At 44.6% G+C, this 16345-nt stretch overlaps 2 protein-coding genes and 1 long non-coding RNA gene across 3 annotated transcripts in view; 1 reads left to right on the forward strand and 2 right to left on the reverse strand.

The window, feature by feature from the left end:
- Window positions 1-212: 212 nt before the first annotated feature.
- Window positions 213-6679, reverse strand: Snap29 (Synaptosomal-associated protein 29kDa). Its single transcript, XM_077653948.1, has 4 exons — window positions 6355-6679; window positions 5697-5798; window positions 4862-5183; window positions 213-3958 (listed from the first exon to the last, which is right to left on the reverse strand). The coding sequence occupies exons 1-4, from the start codon at window positions 6631-6633 to the stop codon at window positions 3792-3794; spliced, it is 870 nt and encodes a 289-aa protein (XP_077510074.1). The 5' UTR covers window positions 6634-6679; the 3' UTR covers window positions 213-3791.
- A 338-nt stretch (window positions 6680-7017) lies between these two features.
- Window positions 7018-16345, forward strand: part of LOC144121041 (B-cell lymphoma 3 protein-like) — a 111630-nt gene continuing 102302 nt past the window's right edge. Inside the window, exon 1 of the mRNA XM_077653951.1 lies at window positions 7018-7294. Within this exon, the coding sequence (XP_077510077.1) occupies window positions 7269-7294 (26 nt within the window). The 5' untranslated portion in view covers window positions 7018-7268. The remainder of the gene's footprint in view (window positions 7295-16345) is intronic.
- Window positions 14235-16168, reverse strand: LOC144118492 (uncharacterized). Its single transcript, XR_013312038.1, has 2 exons — window positions 16121-16168; window positions 14235-14461 (listed from the first exon to the last, which is right to left on the reverse strand). It is a non-coding gene; the product is annotated as an uncharacterized LOC144118492 (long non-coding RNA).

The following is a 16345-nucleotide window of genomic DNA, read 5'->3' on the forward strand; positions in this document are numbered from 1 at the left end:
GCATGAATGGAGTTGAACCATGTCACACATTTTGTGGTATTGTTTACAAGCATACAACAAGCTGACATGAAGTCTTTCTACAATGCTCTGAAGAACACAATTTCACACACACAAGCATGCAGCAATCTGTAAAGAAGACAGAGAACTGGTACTTCAGCTCAGCTGTCTGAATGCATCAATGGAACACTGAAATATACAAGGCACAGGCATCCTTTCATGCTCAGAGAATGCTCATGAAAAGCAGGAATAGTTTCCTTTTAATTGGACATTGTAGCATTTGTAAAGTGTTGCCCACAAACAAGAAAGCATTGCTGCATTTGCATGCAGATTAGAAATTCAATCATTAGAAACGGAATTTATATAGAAAACAAAAACAACTACTACTAGCATGTCACTGCAAGCCATAACAACACACAAGGTCCTTCACCACGGTTGAAACTACGTAGGTGTGTGAACTTCTGCATTGCATCTTGCATAACTAAAACGTAATGGAGGGGTTTCAGGATAAGGAGCCTTCAGTCACTGGCCAGTTAGCCGTTTGTATGCCCAAAACAGCAACATCAGGGATTTGGCCACTGCTTGACAGTTTGTATTTCGGCTAGTTATCACAAGACCACATTGGGAAAACAGCATGGATACAGGATGCAAGAAGAGATAACAAAATATGAATGCTGCACTGTCTGCCTCTCCTTTTGTGCCATGCTTCCACTATTTTCTACACATGAACTACGCCTTGCATTTTACAAATACTTGGTTGTTCTTTACCATCGTTATCAGAAAAAGCCATATCCATTTGTCTCTTTGTACGCCTAGCACACTTTACCTTGTGTGGCACCCACTCTAGTTGACCCTTACAATTTTTTTTATAGACACGCAACGCTTACAAGAAATCTCTTGAACTTGCATCTATTATTCATGCCTTGCACATAGAGATTGAATCATGAACAAACACATGAATCAATAAAACAGAACAAGAACTTTCCCAGTCATTTTGCTTCAAACTGTATTTATCTAGCACTCTGTAGTGCCATCTTGTACTTCATACTCAGATGAGTTATCTCTCCACATTTACGAAAATATACTCTATCCTAACATTTTAACTTAGTTAATCCCTGCAAACAATGCACGACTGTCTTATAGTAATTAGCACCACACTGTGTTCCACTCCTTCACCCTTTGACATGCCATTCTTAATGCGAAAGCATAATGTGGCTGATTGGCAAAGCAACCTGGCATTGTAGTCAAGTAGCAGTGGTCCAAAAACCCCAATGACATCACTATGGCCTTGCATGACGTGAGCAGTAGACGATAAGATAAAAATGGGTGATCATAGGCAACGAAGAAATGACATATTAGACGAGACAGTAGCAGTTTTGAAGTGATAAAGGACATTACTAAATAATGATGATCATTAATGACAATGATAAAGGCCTTTAGGTTGAAGGCATTTAAGCTAAGGTAACAGGCTTTCGAGTAGTCTTTTTAGGATAAAGGACATTAAACCAAAGGATGCTTCTGCATTCACAGCACGTAAGCACCTTAAGTGCCCACCATAACTTTTTTTGCTCCCGTTGAAAAGAAATGTTTTTGTGCCTAAATATTATACTCAGGACTTTTCCATCGCAAAATACTAGCAGTTAATTTTTTGCAGGAATGTGAAAAGTTTTGTTCAGCGTCATAACTGGAGAAATTAGCAATACTGAAATGCTGCGACTTAACAAGTGAACACCTGAAGGGTCAAGGAAATAATTTATATTTGTAAGGTGCACATTATGCTTTAAATTGCAAAAAAAAAAAATATGCTACTACATGGTGGCAAAACATGCCTGCACAAAAATGGTCGGTGACATGCTTCGCCACTCACTGTTTCGCGAAGTATTTTTAATGCATTTTTTGTATGGCATAAAAGAAACACCTTATTTGTGACATAAAAGATGTGCAATTCACTTGAAACAAAGAAATCTCTGCTAGGTGCAGCCCGCTCCCAGAAAAAACTGCGAGTTTGCTTTGGACACAATTCTCTACATATCATGTCAAAGAGTTAAAGGGACACTGAGGAGGACAAATTTAAGTTGGCAAGCATCGACAAGACACTGTGTTCTGATCACAAAGAAACTACTCTTGCCTAAAATCCAAAATCCTTAACTCCAACTACTTGTAAAACCCAAAATAGGCCATTTCAAAACAAAACTGTACGGTGTTTTCACTCACAAAAAACTGAGATTTCACAACGTAGGAAAGGCAAACGAAATACAGGTGTTGCCATTACCGGCTGATTTCGCAATGAAATGCGAGCATTGACAATGATTTCCGGGTGCAAGTTTCAGAGGCTATGCTGCACCACTATTCAATTCAAAACAGTTGCAACCAGTCCTTTCTGGTAAGGATGTCAGAATCTACTGGCGCGACATTTTTTAAATCCAATTTTTCCAGCGATTAATGTCTCTTGCTGCCGAACGTGAAGATGGCCAGGAAGTGGCAGAGAAACAGTGCTTACTCAAGACAATTTGATGAAATTGTCCTCCATGTCCCTTTAAAATAACAGGATGCTAACGAAGCTGATGAAGCCTCATCTTTAATAACTCCATTCGCTCGTTGCTCAGTACATACCATCCCACTATGCTTCAGTTGTGAACGTAGGATTTAAAAGAGCCGAGCTGAACTGTGAGCCCCAACAGCAGGTGAAATAACCATTGCAAATCCACGACTCACATAATCTGCCACTGTTCTTTTGTATTCAGTCAACACAGGAAATTGAATGCCAGATAACAATATGAACTTCTCTCTTGCTGACGTATTCTGCTTGGCAATTACCTGCTTTCATGCAGCACCGCACAGTGGCTTTGGCTGCTAGTATAGAACAGATATGTGGACACATGATAGCACAGTTATGTGCACGAAAGTTCGACAATATAAGGATGACCTACTTACCGATTAAGTAAATGATCTCAACACAAAACACCAAGTAGCTGAAATATTTAGGAGATAGTGGGGAAACACATTCTGCTACAGACACATATACCACCAAAGAAGGAACAATGTTCATGATTGTGTTCCATAAACTACTGTAACCAGAAGGCCTCTGACTAGACAATATCACCATGAAAACAAAGAATCGAGTTGCTGCTGCTACTAAGTTCAATTAATTACAGGATGAAAACAAGGAATACTGTTGGCTACAGCTATGGGGCTAACACTGCGGCTAATATTTTATTGGCAGGTTTGTCCTAAAGGAAAGACTCTCAGGACCTGCAGACATTGAGAAAACCCACTGAGGCTATTGCGCAGACATAAAACTTAGCAAGTAACGGACAGATTTATAACTCTAACCACAGCTATATGAAACATTGCGCTCTCAGCACAAACATAAGACGTGACAGTTATTTTCACACTGCGTAGGAAAGGTTTCAGTTTGAAACAACACGATGACAAATTTTTATTGTTTCTACTCCGACAGTTGCTCTTCAGCACAACATTCTCTTTCACCCGCTCAAAAAAAAAAAAGACTTGAGAGCAGAGTCTCACAAGGTACAAGAGGTTTCCACCAACAAGTGACTATCCAGACTGTTTAATTCAATACCCACACACTCTTGTTAACCTCCTTTATGTTGTGAGTATAACATGAAGTTCTAAGACGAGTAAAGACTTTTTCAGAGTACTCAAAGATTCAGCTTCCATCCATACACACGCACAACGTTGTGACACTTATTGTGCACAGCCCTGCGGCGTTTCCTTGCACTGGTCAACTTCAGCAGATGTCTGGGCATCTTCGCCATTACAAACAACATGCTTCACTTCTTGAGAATCCGTTTGATCTGGCTATTTTGGTGCACCACGGTTCCTTCAGCCAGGTCCGTCTTGTCTGTCAGCTTGTCCAGTAGCTCATTCTGGTCATCAAGCTCCTTGCCAAGGCCTCGTGCCAGGAACTTCAGCCTCCCCAGACCACTGTCCAGCTCAGCTGAAACAAAACAACAAACCCTAAGCACCCACGTCATCATTCATTACATGTCGCCTCAATGTTATATCTTCCAGCAATGCTATAGAAGAGCAACGACAGCTCTGGAAAAAAAAATATACAAGTCGCTCTGTTTTTTTGGTTTTGTTCATAATCTCAACAAAAACAAGGACACTGCATTAAAACACTGAGATTAAACACACACACACACTCAAGGTTTCCTAACAAATATAAAGCTTTAGTTCACCTCAGCACTAAGACATCAATGAAGCAAGCCTGTAAATTCACATATGGATCAATGTTCGCATGTAAGAAAGCACATTGTATATGGTACCTTTCAATGACGAGTGAACAACAAACTTTTCAACTAAGCATGACTTGTGAGAAGCGCTCTTTATATAGCATACGAGATTGCAGCCATACTGGTCAGCAATGGCAGAGTGCTGCAACTGTCATGACACTGAAACTGAAGTGCAGAATGCAAAATCTTCTTGAGATGATCAGTAAGGCATTGCTCAAAGCAACAGATGGTTACCTCCACGGTGATAGTAAATGAAGCCTGGGCTTAATGGGCAGTTCCACACGTAGTACAGGTTTCGAGCAAGCTTGTGCTCTTCTACGTAACCAGGCTGATAATTTCAGGTTGTAATGGCAGTGACTACATATCCAATTAAATATCAGCATCACAAGAGGGAATTTGAATATAAATTTAGGTTTTCTTCAATGCAAGTGGTCACTGCAACTGCTGTCATAAGGCTGTGCACAAAACACTAAATTGCAACTAACTCAAAAGTGCAAAAAATGTGACCCTTCAAATCTTCAATGCTTTACGAAAGCAAGAACTTTATCGGCCAACAATCGTTGCAAATCTATAGGTGGCACCGAAGTAAACACAGCTCTCCATACCAAGGTTTGAGTCCAGCTTCTGCTCAATTTCAGCCGTGCGACTTTTTTGTGGCATTTGTCGAGCAGGTGCAGCAAAGTCCTCTTTCTCGTCTTCAAAGCCAGCCCCAAATCCAGAGGTATCCAAGCCTCGAACGCGGAAGGCAGGGTGAGTGGATGGCCTTGAGGCACTACCATCTTGCTTCACTTTGTCCAGTGTCTTCTCAAGCTCGGTTGTGGGCCTCTCTTCTTCCTCGTCTCCAAAACCAGCAGTGGCACCCGCATTTCGGGAGGCATCGGCACTGCTTCCACCACGAAAGTAGCTCTTGATGCTTCCAAAAATGCTCTGTGTGCAATAAGAAGCAAAGCAGTCACGATGAGCACACATTTCTTATGTTGGAAAGCACATGCAGACAAAGTTTTTCAGCCTGTGGAGATAAAAATTTTCGCATTACATAGCAAAGGATGTTACATTACAATAAAGCCTCGATGACAGAATGATGCTAAATGCATTATGAGCGTTCCTATTCAAAGGAATATACACAAAGCACGTAGCTATCGCACCACTGTAGGATATGTAGGATAAGTTGATTCATGTTATGTCAGTCGATGGTTTATGCGAGTTCAACGTCCCACAGCGGCTCAGGCTATGAGGGACGCCGTAGTGAAGGGCTCTGGAAATTTCGACCACCTGAGGTTCTTTAACGTGCACTGACATCGCATAGTACACGGGCCTCTAGCATTTCGCCTCCATCGAAATGTCAGTCGAGGTTTATTTTTCGGGCCACGGCAGTCATCACGCTGTTATACTGCAAGTCAACTTATGCTACTATGCTAGGGTTGTTAAAACGCCACTTACCTTCATAGAATTCAGGTGCTTCTGGCTGACTTTGAGATTCGTGTTAATGTTGTCGAGTTTGCGGTCGACATTCCTCAGCTGTTCACCCTGGTGGGCCAATTCCTACCGAGAGAAAGGGGCGAAAAAGAAAATGCGCACAAATGCTGTCAGAAGAAGCCGGACGCGCCGTGCTGCAGAGGACGAACACAGTTCATGTAACTTGAAACCGTCTTGAAGGGCGGTTTAGCCACGCATGAGAGGCGTAGTTTGGGCCGCTAACTCTGAAGGAGTCGCGTTTTGTTAGAAAACCTGAAAACAGACAACTGAAAGCGCAGCACTCTTCCCGAGTGCGCAATGGAGACTAAAGACAAGCATAGACAAGCATTGTGAGCTCGTAGTGAAATGTGAACGGTGCGACCCAAATTACTGCAGCAAGCATAAAATACCGCAGCGCCTGAGCATGGACCGACTTCTCCGGTCGGTACATAACAATGCCACGTTGCGTGAAATGAAATGCGCCACGCGTACGAACGACTCACAAGGTGTTTACAAATGCAAATATACAGGTACGAATGAACAGCTGACGAGTGACTGCTATTGACAGCGGCCGCACGGAGCGGCCGCTCCGCTGTCCATCGTTAAGACATCAGGCTAGTGGTGCAATATGAGGAAATCTCACCTCAGCCGTGGCTATGCCAACTTGTTCCGTGTCGTACAGGACGCGCACGGCCGAGTTGGAGCTCTGTAATATGCTGTCCTCCAGCTGCTGACGTTCAAGCAGTAATTGATCCCGCTGCTGCTCCCACTGGCTATTCCGGGCATTTTGCTCGGTGCCGAGAGAGTACGGGGAACTGGCTTTCTTGGCGCTGTTGAGAAAAGTGAAGTCGTCCACATCTTCTTCAGTTTCATCCTCAAAAAACGGGTTTGTGACCGTCTTCCCCCGTCCAACGTTCGCCATCTTGGCTGCAATAAGCACGTGACCACCCAGCACGTGACCTTTTTACAATGTGGCCAGAATGCCAGTTCATTGTCAGCTTTTCTGGCAGTTTTGACGCGAAGCCTTCTGAAAAATTTCTCAAAGCCTCGCAGAACGCGGATACGAGCAGATATTAAAATTACGTGCATATAACTTTATTTGAAAGATCGCGAGGCTGCGGCTAGAAGTGTGCGCTGAGGCATCGGCGCCGCCGCCGCCGACGTTTTCACTCGGCGCGCCGGCGCGCCCTTTAAATATGAATATATCTTCCCCTCAAATCTAGCTGCGTTTAAGATTTGGTATTTAATTTTTTTTTCTCTGTCTGAGGCATACAATAATGTGAAGGAGTCAACATGTCAGTTGTGTTGCAATGAATCAACACAAAACAAACAAAAGCAACCCTGCTGTCAGCGCGTCTACGCATGCGGATCGTCACCATAAGACGCAACGTGGCATTCCGAAATTCGTCAAAAGCGCAACATGGCGCAGCGAGAGAAACAACGGTTCCGGAACGTCGAAATCACGACTTGAGGGTCGCAGGCACAGTGGCTGCGGGTGGAATCAGCGATTTGTCCCAAAACGGCATCAACGCATCGTAACATATCTGAGCTATAAAAATGTTCACCTGCTGCAAAAAAAAAAAGTATTTATTTCTTTTTTTTTCGGTAAAAGGCCCTTATAAGAACAATTACTTTAAACAAATGGTGATTAATATTCAGAACAAGTGATTTCACAAACTGTCTAGACAGAAATGTTTGTGTTGTAACATCTACTGATTGGTTGACAGGCTGAACCAAGCAAAAGTTCCCTTTCCCCCCGTGCAGGGTAGCAAACCGGTTATTCCCGGTTGAACTCCCTGTGACTGTGCCTGAAATCAAAGAAGTGTTCTTGTCTCCGAAAACAAGTAGGTGTGTCGATGTTGATGATTTGCAGATTCAACCGATTAAGCATGCCATTGATATTTTAGTGCCCCTGTTGGAACATGTTATCAACGTTCTTTTTTCGACAGCAAATTTTCCATGTCACTTAAAAATGGCAAAAGTGTCTGTCATTCTTAAAGGAGGAGACAAAAGCAATGCATGTCCAATTGCAGACCGATATCAATCCTACCAGTCTTCTCAAAGGGCATTGAACAATTGATGCACAAAAGAATAAAGTTTTCTCGCTAAGCACAACATAATAACGCCTCTGCAATTTGGGTTTAAAAAGCACCGTTCAACTGAGACCGCGTTACTAACACAAATGGAAATCATTTTAGACTCTTTTGAGCGAGAACACTATGTGCTGGGTATTTTCGTGGACTTCTCGAAGGCCTTCGATCGAATTAACCATACCACTCTTTTAGCTAAAGTAGAACACAACGGTTTTCGAGGCATATTTCTGATGCTTTTACAAAGTTACTAGGAAATCCACAGCAGCAAGTACAATTGAATAGTTACACTTCAAATTTTACACGTCTCCCGAATGGTGTTCCTCAAGGCAGCATTCTCGGCCCATTATTGTCTAACATTTACGTAAATGACCTAGTAAACATTAGTCATCATACTAGATTTATCGTATATGCCGATGACACGAGTCTTTTATTTCCTGGACCTAGCTTGACCGAACTGAAATATACATCAAACAATGTATTTGCTCTTTTATCAAACTAGAGCGTGGTAAACTCTCTACTTTTAAATGTTTCGAAAGCGAAAGCAATTTTATTCCACCCGAAAAACAAATTGCCGAGCGTAACCTTCAATCTTAACCTTGCTGGATCCAGCGTTGAAATGGTGTCCGTTGTCAAAAGTCTCGGAGTTTTTTTTTCGAAGAAAACATGTCTTGGGACGCTCACGTTCAAATGACTTGCTCCAAAATATCTCGTAGCGTCGGAATAATATCGCGCTTGCATTTTCTTTTGCCGCGAAACATAAAATTATTGCTTTATCATTGGCTGCTTTTCTCAACACTATCATTGCTTCTCCACGCCAACTCTTTCGCACTTCACCCAGCTACCATGGCCGCGGCCACTCCGGCGGTACCGGCGGGTCAGGAAGCGCCGCCCCTAGGGGAATTCCTACGGGCTGAGTGGACGAGGCCGGCGGAGAAGCGCAAAGATTTCAGCGTGCTGAAATTGAAAGAGGGAAAGGCGCGAAGACGCGCAAATTCGAATTTTAACTACAGATAACTCAGCTTCCAGAAAACGCATTAAAAAAAATGTTGAAATGTTGAAGGATATTTGTGAAGCAGCGTTCTTTAACACCATAGGTGTACCGAAACATTATTGAGAGCCATTGCCAGAGCCGCTTTAAACTCCACAAACCACATTATAACGATCATCGGTTATCTTTTCTCGCATTATATGCCCTGCCCACCATAGCCAGGCGTGCACATATTAGGATCGATGCAAGGAAAGCAGTGGCTCTTCAATAGACATGAGGGGGGGGTGCGCAAATTTCGTCCCCTTTTATTCCCTGCTACCCAGAAGACTTGAAGCGGCGCTACCAAAAACGTGCCCCCCTCGTGTACGCCTACATGGGTACGCCTATGCTGTCCGTTCCGTCTTGATTTCGAAGGTGTCATCAGCATAGCAAGGCAATGGCATCAGTGAATCGCAGATTACGTAACCCTATTGAAAAATGTGTACAGGTTTGTATAGGTCAACAACTGGGATTATGACACATTTCGCTTAACATTATAGGATGAAGCTTCCAAAGCGATTCAGCCTTTGAGAGACTCCTTAGTGGAGGGCTCCGTGTAACTTCGGTTAATTAATTACCGTGCACTTACATCGCACAGTGCACGCAAGGCATGGGTTCGAACCCGCCCGCTACGGTAGCACTTCGATGGAGGAAAAATGTGAAAGGTCCGTGCACTGTGCGTTGTTAGTGCTCGTTAAGAGTTTCAGGTGGTCGAAATTATCCGGAACCCTCCACTACGGCGTCCCTCATAGACTGAGCCGCTTTGGGGCTTCCGTCCTATAAAACCAAACCAAATGTGCCATAATCCTATTTGCTGACCCATTCAAACCTATATACATTTTTCAGTAGGGAAGGTATTTTCCATTAACTCTTAACCCCAGCTGTTTCCAAACCAGGTCTCTGCATACCTGTAAACAGGCAGTAAAGAGGATTGCAAAGATCGAGACTCCATGCCTGACACCTTTCCTTATTGCGATTTTATGACTTTCTTTATGGAGGACCATGTTGGCTGTGCAGCCGCTGTAGATATCTTCCATTATTTTTACATATGACTTCTACATCCCGATTACTTAATGCCTGCATGACTGATGAGATATCGATTGAGTCAAATGCTTTCTCGTAATCTATGAAGGCTATATATAAAGGTTGGTTATATTCTGCACCTTTCTCTGTCACCTGATTAATAGTGTGAATATGGTCAACTGTAACGCAGCCATTACGATAACCTACTTGGTCCTCTCGTTGATTGAAGGTTGTCCTGATTCTATTAGCGATTATCCCAGTGAATACGTTCCAGGCAACAGACAGTAAGCTGGATCGGTGTGTAATTTTCTAAGTCCTTGGAAAATTACACGCCGATCCAGCTTACTGACCGTTGCCTAGAACCTATTAGAGTATTAGTGTTCTTCTAAGATATTCCGCTATGCTTGAGGTCATGAGGCATTGCGTATACAGGGACGGTCGTTTCCCTATAGCAATATCTCCCGACCGTATTTCAACACATTTGCTGTTATCTGATTTCCTCTTTTTCATTGCTTCTAAGGAGGCTTCCTTTACTTCCCCTTATGTTACTGGTGGGATGTCCAATTGCTCTGCACCACTGCCTCGCTCATTATCGCCCTGATTACTTCGCTTAATGTTTAGATCTCTGTAAAACTACTCGGCTACATATCTATATAGTTAATGGCATTGCCCTGCTTGTCTCTTAGCGCCTACATTTGATTTTTTCCTAGCATTCGAGTAGGTTAAACTAGGCCGTCTTTTTAGTTCAAAACCGCATTTATTGTCAAAACATTATATGGGCTCGGCAGCAGCACTACGGACACAATGCTCAGCAGCCCATTTTGCTTCACTGCGCAGGTTTTAACCATCTTACGGTCCGCACAATCATTGTATCTCGAAACGGTTTCTCCAGATCACCTTCATGCCAAGCCAGTGATGTTGGCTTCGAGCTTCCAGCACGTGGCGATCTGCACCATCTTTGGGAACGTCACATCACGGGAACACCGTGTCCTAAATAAGAAGGCCACCGTCGCTTGCACTCTTATTTCACTCCTTCCTTTATCCCTTCCCTTACGGCGCGGTTCGGGTAATAATAATAATTGTTTTTTTGGGGAAAGGAAATGACGCAGTATCTGTCTCATATATATCGCTGGACACCTGAACCGCGCCGTAAGGGAAGGAATAAAGGAGGGAGTAAAAGATGAAAGGAAGAAAGAGGTGCCGTAGTGGAGGGCTCCGGAATGATTTCGACCACCTGGGGATCTTTAACGTGCACTGACATCGCACAGCACACGGGCGGCTTAGAGTTTTGCCTCCATAAAAACGCAGCCGCCGCGGTCGGGTTCGAACCCGGGAACTTGGGATTAGTAGCCGAGCGTCCTAACCACTGAGCCACCGCGACGGGTGCGCTGTTCGGGTGTCCAACGGGTGCCAAACGATACATGAGACAGATACTGCGCCATTTTCTTTCCCCAAAAACTAACCAACCAACCAACCAACCGCCGCTTTGCACTCGGTGGGATCGGCGGCAGCACCTCAGGCACAATGATGGCAACCGACTGAGCAGCGCTAACAGACAGGACGGCAGAGAAGAACACGGACACAAGCGCTGGCAAGCATCCAAGTGATTTATTGCGACAGTGAAGGCAGAAATATAAAGGAAGCGTGGCAAGCTAAACACAAAGCATCAAACATGCCGGGGAAAGTACACAATCGGGTGCCATCAAAAGGTGTCCCTGACTGAGATAGGCAAGCTCTTGCGGAATCGAGGCATGCAACAACGGCTGGCTAATACGTATCATCGTAGTCATGTATGCTGTGTGCCTCGCAGATGAGCCGTGAAGTCTGGTCTCTGCATTTGGCAATGATCGTGGTCTTGTAAAGAAATGCTTCGCAGCCTCCGCAGTCCGTACAATCTATGACCTGTTATTTTTGCGTGACTGATTTTCTCTTTCGCACGCTCGCGTAAAAAGTAATTTATACAGCGGCCTGTCTCACCGATATAGTATAGGCCACATGACAAAGGTATCTTGTAAACAACACCAGAGCAGCAGTTGGGAAACTTTTCGCGGTGCTTTTTTTTTTGTAGCGATAGCAACATTACGGTAGCATTTCGAGCCTTCAGCGTGGCTGCGCCGCCACTCTGTCACGTGGTTGGTCACGTGGTGCGGAGCAGCTGCCGGCGGCGCGGCGCCGTGGCTGATCACGTGGTTCGTCACGTGGTTGACCACGTGACACGTGACCAAGTTCCACTCACCCAGCTGTAGGTATCGCGTCACTCCAGGTTTAACCAGAGCTAATAAAACCACCGCAAATTTTTTTCACAGGCTTTCTTCCTTTTTTCTTGGTTGCTTCGCTTGCACATACCACCTAGTTTTTACCTGTACGAGAAAAGCAATCTCACGCCAGATTTGCTCACAATCTCCTTAAGAATGTGTGACACCTTGTGTACATTTGGAATGCATGCGGTATTTTTTTTACGCGATTGTTCAGTGTTGGTGTGCACATTCTTGGGCATTTTTCTTTCTGCGATCAGTGACTCAGCTAAGTCCGATAGCAACTTCAAGGGTACCCTGCAGTAGTTAACCTTTTCACTTGTGCGCCAAAGCTTGTCTGGATTTGATGCATGCAACACCTGCGCAATGCGGCTTTTATGCACGTCTTGGTAATTCCGCGCTTCACTATATCTTTGAGTGAGCCGACTGAATCGGCAGAAGACTTCCGGGAGCGCGGTGAAAAAAAACCCAGCGCACATGTTCATCGCAGAGCACAAGTTCCGGACCTAAAAACCTTATTTTGTTGTTAGTAGGAAACTCGATGGTCAGTTGTAAGTTGTTAAGTTTCATGCAGAACGCTACAAAAATCTGAGCAGCAGTTTGCTGGGCGTGACCCGTGCGATAAAAAAACTAAAAAGTCATCGACATAGCGCATGGCCTTAACAGTGGTCGCATATTCAAGCTTGGCTTGAAGACGCCTGTCATAACAAGGCAAAAGTAGGTCGCTGAGTATGGGAGAAAAGCTGAATCCAATGCACACCCCTCGTCTTCATTACTAGTGAAACCAGATTGCAAATAAAAGCTAAGCATTTATAAAAACCTGCTAACATCTATCCCACACGTGTTCTGAAACTTGCATGGTGACGCCAAAACGGTAAGCGCACTGGTAGATTTCTGCGGTCACAGTATTCTGAGGCAGGGAATAATAGAAATCTTTAACATCGACGGAAAAGGCGCTTACATGAGCTGGGCATTCGTTGTGCAGGAAGTCCGACACTGCCTCAGGTTTCCCGAGGAGGAAAGGGTCATCGACTTCTAAATCCGGTAGGCACTTCTGCAGGAATGTCGCCATTTCACGTTGCCAAGTATGTGCTACTTCCCTCTGGGGAGCTACTAAAGAACTAATGTTCCTGATCGCTATAGTCAGATGTGTTTTTCTAGTAATTTTCTCATCACTACCTCGTCGAGATTACTTCCTTGCTACCAGCATCTCGCTGCTTATCGTAAAGTGTAATCCCTTCCTAGAATTTTGGACGTTATTCTTAATAGTAATACATCGGAGCGGCAAAATGACTTTGCTGAGCCCAAGGTCGCAGAACCTTGGCTCCATCGAAATTCGGCCGCGGCGGCCGCATTTCGATGGAGATGGAACACGAAAACGCCCACGTGCTTTGCGCTGTCAGTGAACATTAAAGAACACTGAGCGGTTGAAATTAATCCGGAGCCACCTACAACGGCTACCCTCATATAGACCATGCGCAGTTCCAGGAGGTTAAACTCCACGCCCGATGCGAACCGTGCATTAAAAGCATCAATTCTCTGTCATACTATTCCACTTCCAGTATATAGGCCTTCAATCACGCGCTGAAATTTCTTCAACGAGTTACACAGCAGGCCAGTGGAATCAGATAAGGGGTTAGGCCTACTAACGTGGTCGCACCTAACCTCCACATACCATCGCCTACCCACCTTACGAACACACCTTGTGCTGCAGCCGCAGAACAAGCCCTTGCCCTACCACGAGAACCACACGTTGGGAGCAGCGTTATGGCCACTGCTTATCCAGGGTCATGTCGGGTAAAGAGTGGCAGCATAAACTATGGACCGCGACCTGTCGCCAACAAAGACGCTTGGCGTTTGTTTACTTGACCTCTTCTTCGAGTCTTTCTGATCCTGTCTTGAGCAGCTTTATGAGGTGGCACTTGCGAGTCACAGGCGATGCGAGTCACGTGCCCGTCCTTGAAGCCTGCGCACGTGTAGCCCCTCCTTCCCTTTTCTGGACGCAGACCTGTTGCTTTGGTAGTGTGATTTCGCAGATCCTGCAGTCCCGCCAAAGTATACGTAATGCTCGGCACAAGCGGCTTTTTATGCACCACGTGTACATTCGGCTTTATTTCAGAGCGAATTTATTGACGACACAGTTTACGATGCAAGAACTGCGGCAGGTGCCGGTTGCGACTGAGCCACCTGGGCCGGTCGGCACGTCTGGGGCGCGCTTGGCGGAGCCGCGCTTTGGACTACGACCACCTGCTGAATCGGTATGAACGGATTGAGAACAAAGATGGGCCCCCTTGTTGGCGGGTTAGTCTTGCATTCTTGGTAGAAGAGGTAGATGTGATACAAGATGAAACTCTGGAATAGCGAAGAGAAGGTTGAAGCCAAAAGTCGAGATAAGAGAAAACGGGGCGGGCTTCTACGCGTTCATGTTCACACACCGCAAAAAGGATAACGGACAAATTAATAAGCTAGCCAACACAAGCGCGTGTGTTGTCTAGCCTCTGTTTTTTGTTCGTTGCCTTTTTACGTTGTCTAAAGTTTTATATGCGCTACACGGCCGGGTGGCCAAGCGAAAGCATATAGCAGCCAATTAAGACAGTCTCGGAGAAATTCAGTCATATATATATATATATATATATATATATATATATATATATATATATATATATATATATATATATATATATATATATATATATATATATATATATATATATATATATATATATATATATATATAGATAATAACACAAAGCACAATTTTAAGCAATATTCTGATGTGTACTAGTGCCAACCATTTGGACGCGGCCAACAGTTTCTACAGGAGGATAGCAGTCGCTAATTGTGACGTCCAAGTATGTACTTTGCAAGCAACAACGCAAAGCCGTCTGGAAGGCTCTTTAGGCGCAGCGCTTTGTATGCATGCAGAACGGTGCGCAGAAGTACTCGCGCTGTATACGCCACAATACATGTACCGTTCGTCTTCTCTACCGTCGACATCGTGTTTCTGACAACAGTCCATCTCCTAGCTAGCAGTTCACTCCAGTACTGATGCCAGCTGTTGAGTGTGCATACAGTCGCGCGCGCTCCTTAATTTAAAACTAAATGCATACAGGTCACAAAAGTAGTGTGGCCGGGACTGATTTCAGGCTTTATGAGCAAGCTGTTAATTGGAGGGGCCTTTGTCCTGCAGTGGGCGTAGTCAGGCTGATGACGATGATGATGAGCAAGCTGTGGCCTGAGTGGGAGAGCTCTGCACTGTCTCTTTAGGCTCTGTCTGTCTAAAGGAATATTTTTATTTATTTTTGTTTGCCCACACTACTTTGTCTGCCTCTGTCCGTCCGCCCGTCCGTCGTATCAGTACTCAGCACTTCCCGTCGCTATAAACGGCGTGGTTGAGGTCTCGTCTGTTGTCACAAGACCGTTACCGCGCATTTTCCTTGATCTCCTATAGGAACTAGCTGCTGTACTACTGCGTTATCGATGCGTGTCTGCGGCCTGAGCATTACGCTGCTACTCACTCTTGCTGCTATTAGGTTTCTGCTCTCCTACTTCCATACGCTGCTCTATTCCTTGTCTCAGCTATATCTCTGGCCCACTCTCTTTAGCGTTCCTGTCGATGTATTCTGGAAAAACTGGGCTATGCAAATACAAGAGTCATTGCAAAACAGCTGAAAACGCACATGCACGCCAGGCAAAGCACAAGACGGATACCGACCATCTTCTCAACGTTGTGCCTGCGGCACTAAGGCCGTAGCACGTTCCTAAACATTGTACCTGCCCAGCGTGAAGCTTGTAAATTTATGCGTTTTTTTCAGTTTTTCAAGATAAATTAATACCAACTAGCGCAACTTGCCACTTTGGTGTGAGTGAGTGCATACTACTATGGAGTAAAGTGCCATCAACAGAACCGTTTACAAGCGCTCTCCAAATGCTGCGGGGAAATTTGAATCATGCTGAGATGCAACTAGCATACAAGTTTGTCTCGAATTCTTCCTGGGAACGCTGTCTCACCTTTACGGCTGCAATAATGACGTACATGATGGACATCTGCAGGAATGACTGGTTCTGTGAAGTTGGAAACAAAAGAAAAAGCAGTGCAATTTAAAATTCTGCCTCTGTTCGAACTAAAATGCAACCTGTGCCCGCACTCAGCCCAATTTTCCTCCTCGACCATTTCCCTAGCTGCGCCTGTTACGCCGGACCCCTGCCTTACTAATAAGATTGACGAGCAACCAC

This window comes from Amblyomma americanum, chromosome 2 (genome assembly GCF_052857255.1).
Source record: "Amblyomma americanum isolate KBUSLIRL-KWMA chromosome 2, ASM5285725v1, whole genome shotgun sequence".
Classification (NCBI taxonomy): Eukaryota; Metazoa; Arthropoda; class Arachnida; order Ixodida; family Ixodidae; genus Amblyomma; species Amblyomma americanum.

Coding starts and splice junctions, on each gene's coding strand:
- Snap29 (XM_077653948.1), bottom strand. CDS start 6,633: ATGGCGAACGTTGGACGGGGGAAGACGGTCACAAACCCGTTTTTTGAG. Junction 5,799..6,354: donor TTGGCATAGCCACGGCTGAG/GTGAGATTTCCT, acceptor TTCTCTCGGTAG/GAATTGGCCCACCAGGGTGA. Junction 3,959..4,861: donor GAAGCTGGACTCAAACCTTG/GTATGGAGAGCT, acceptor GTTTTGTTTCAG/CTGAGCTGGACAGTGGTCTG.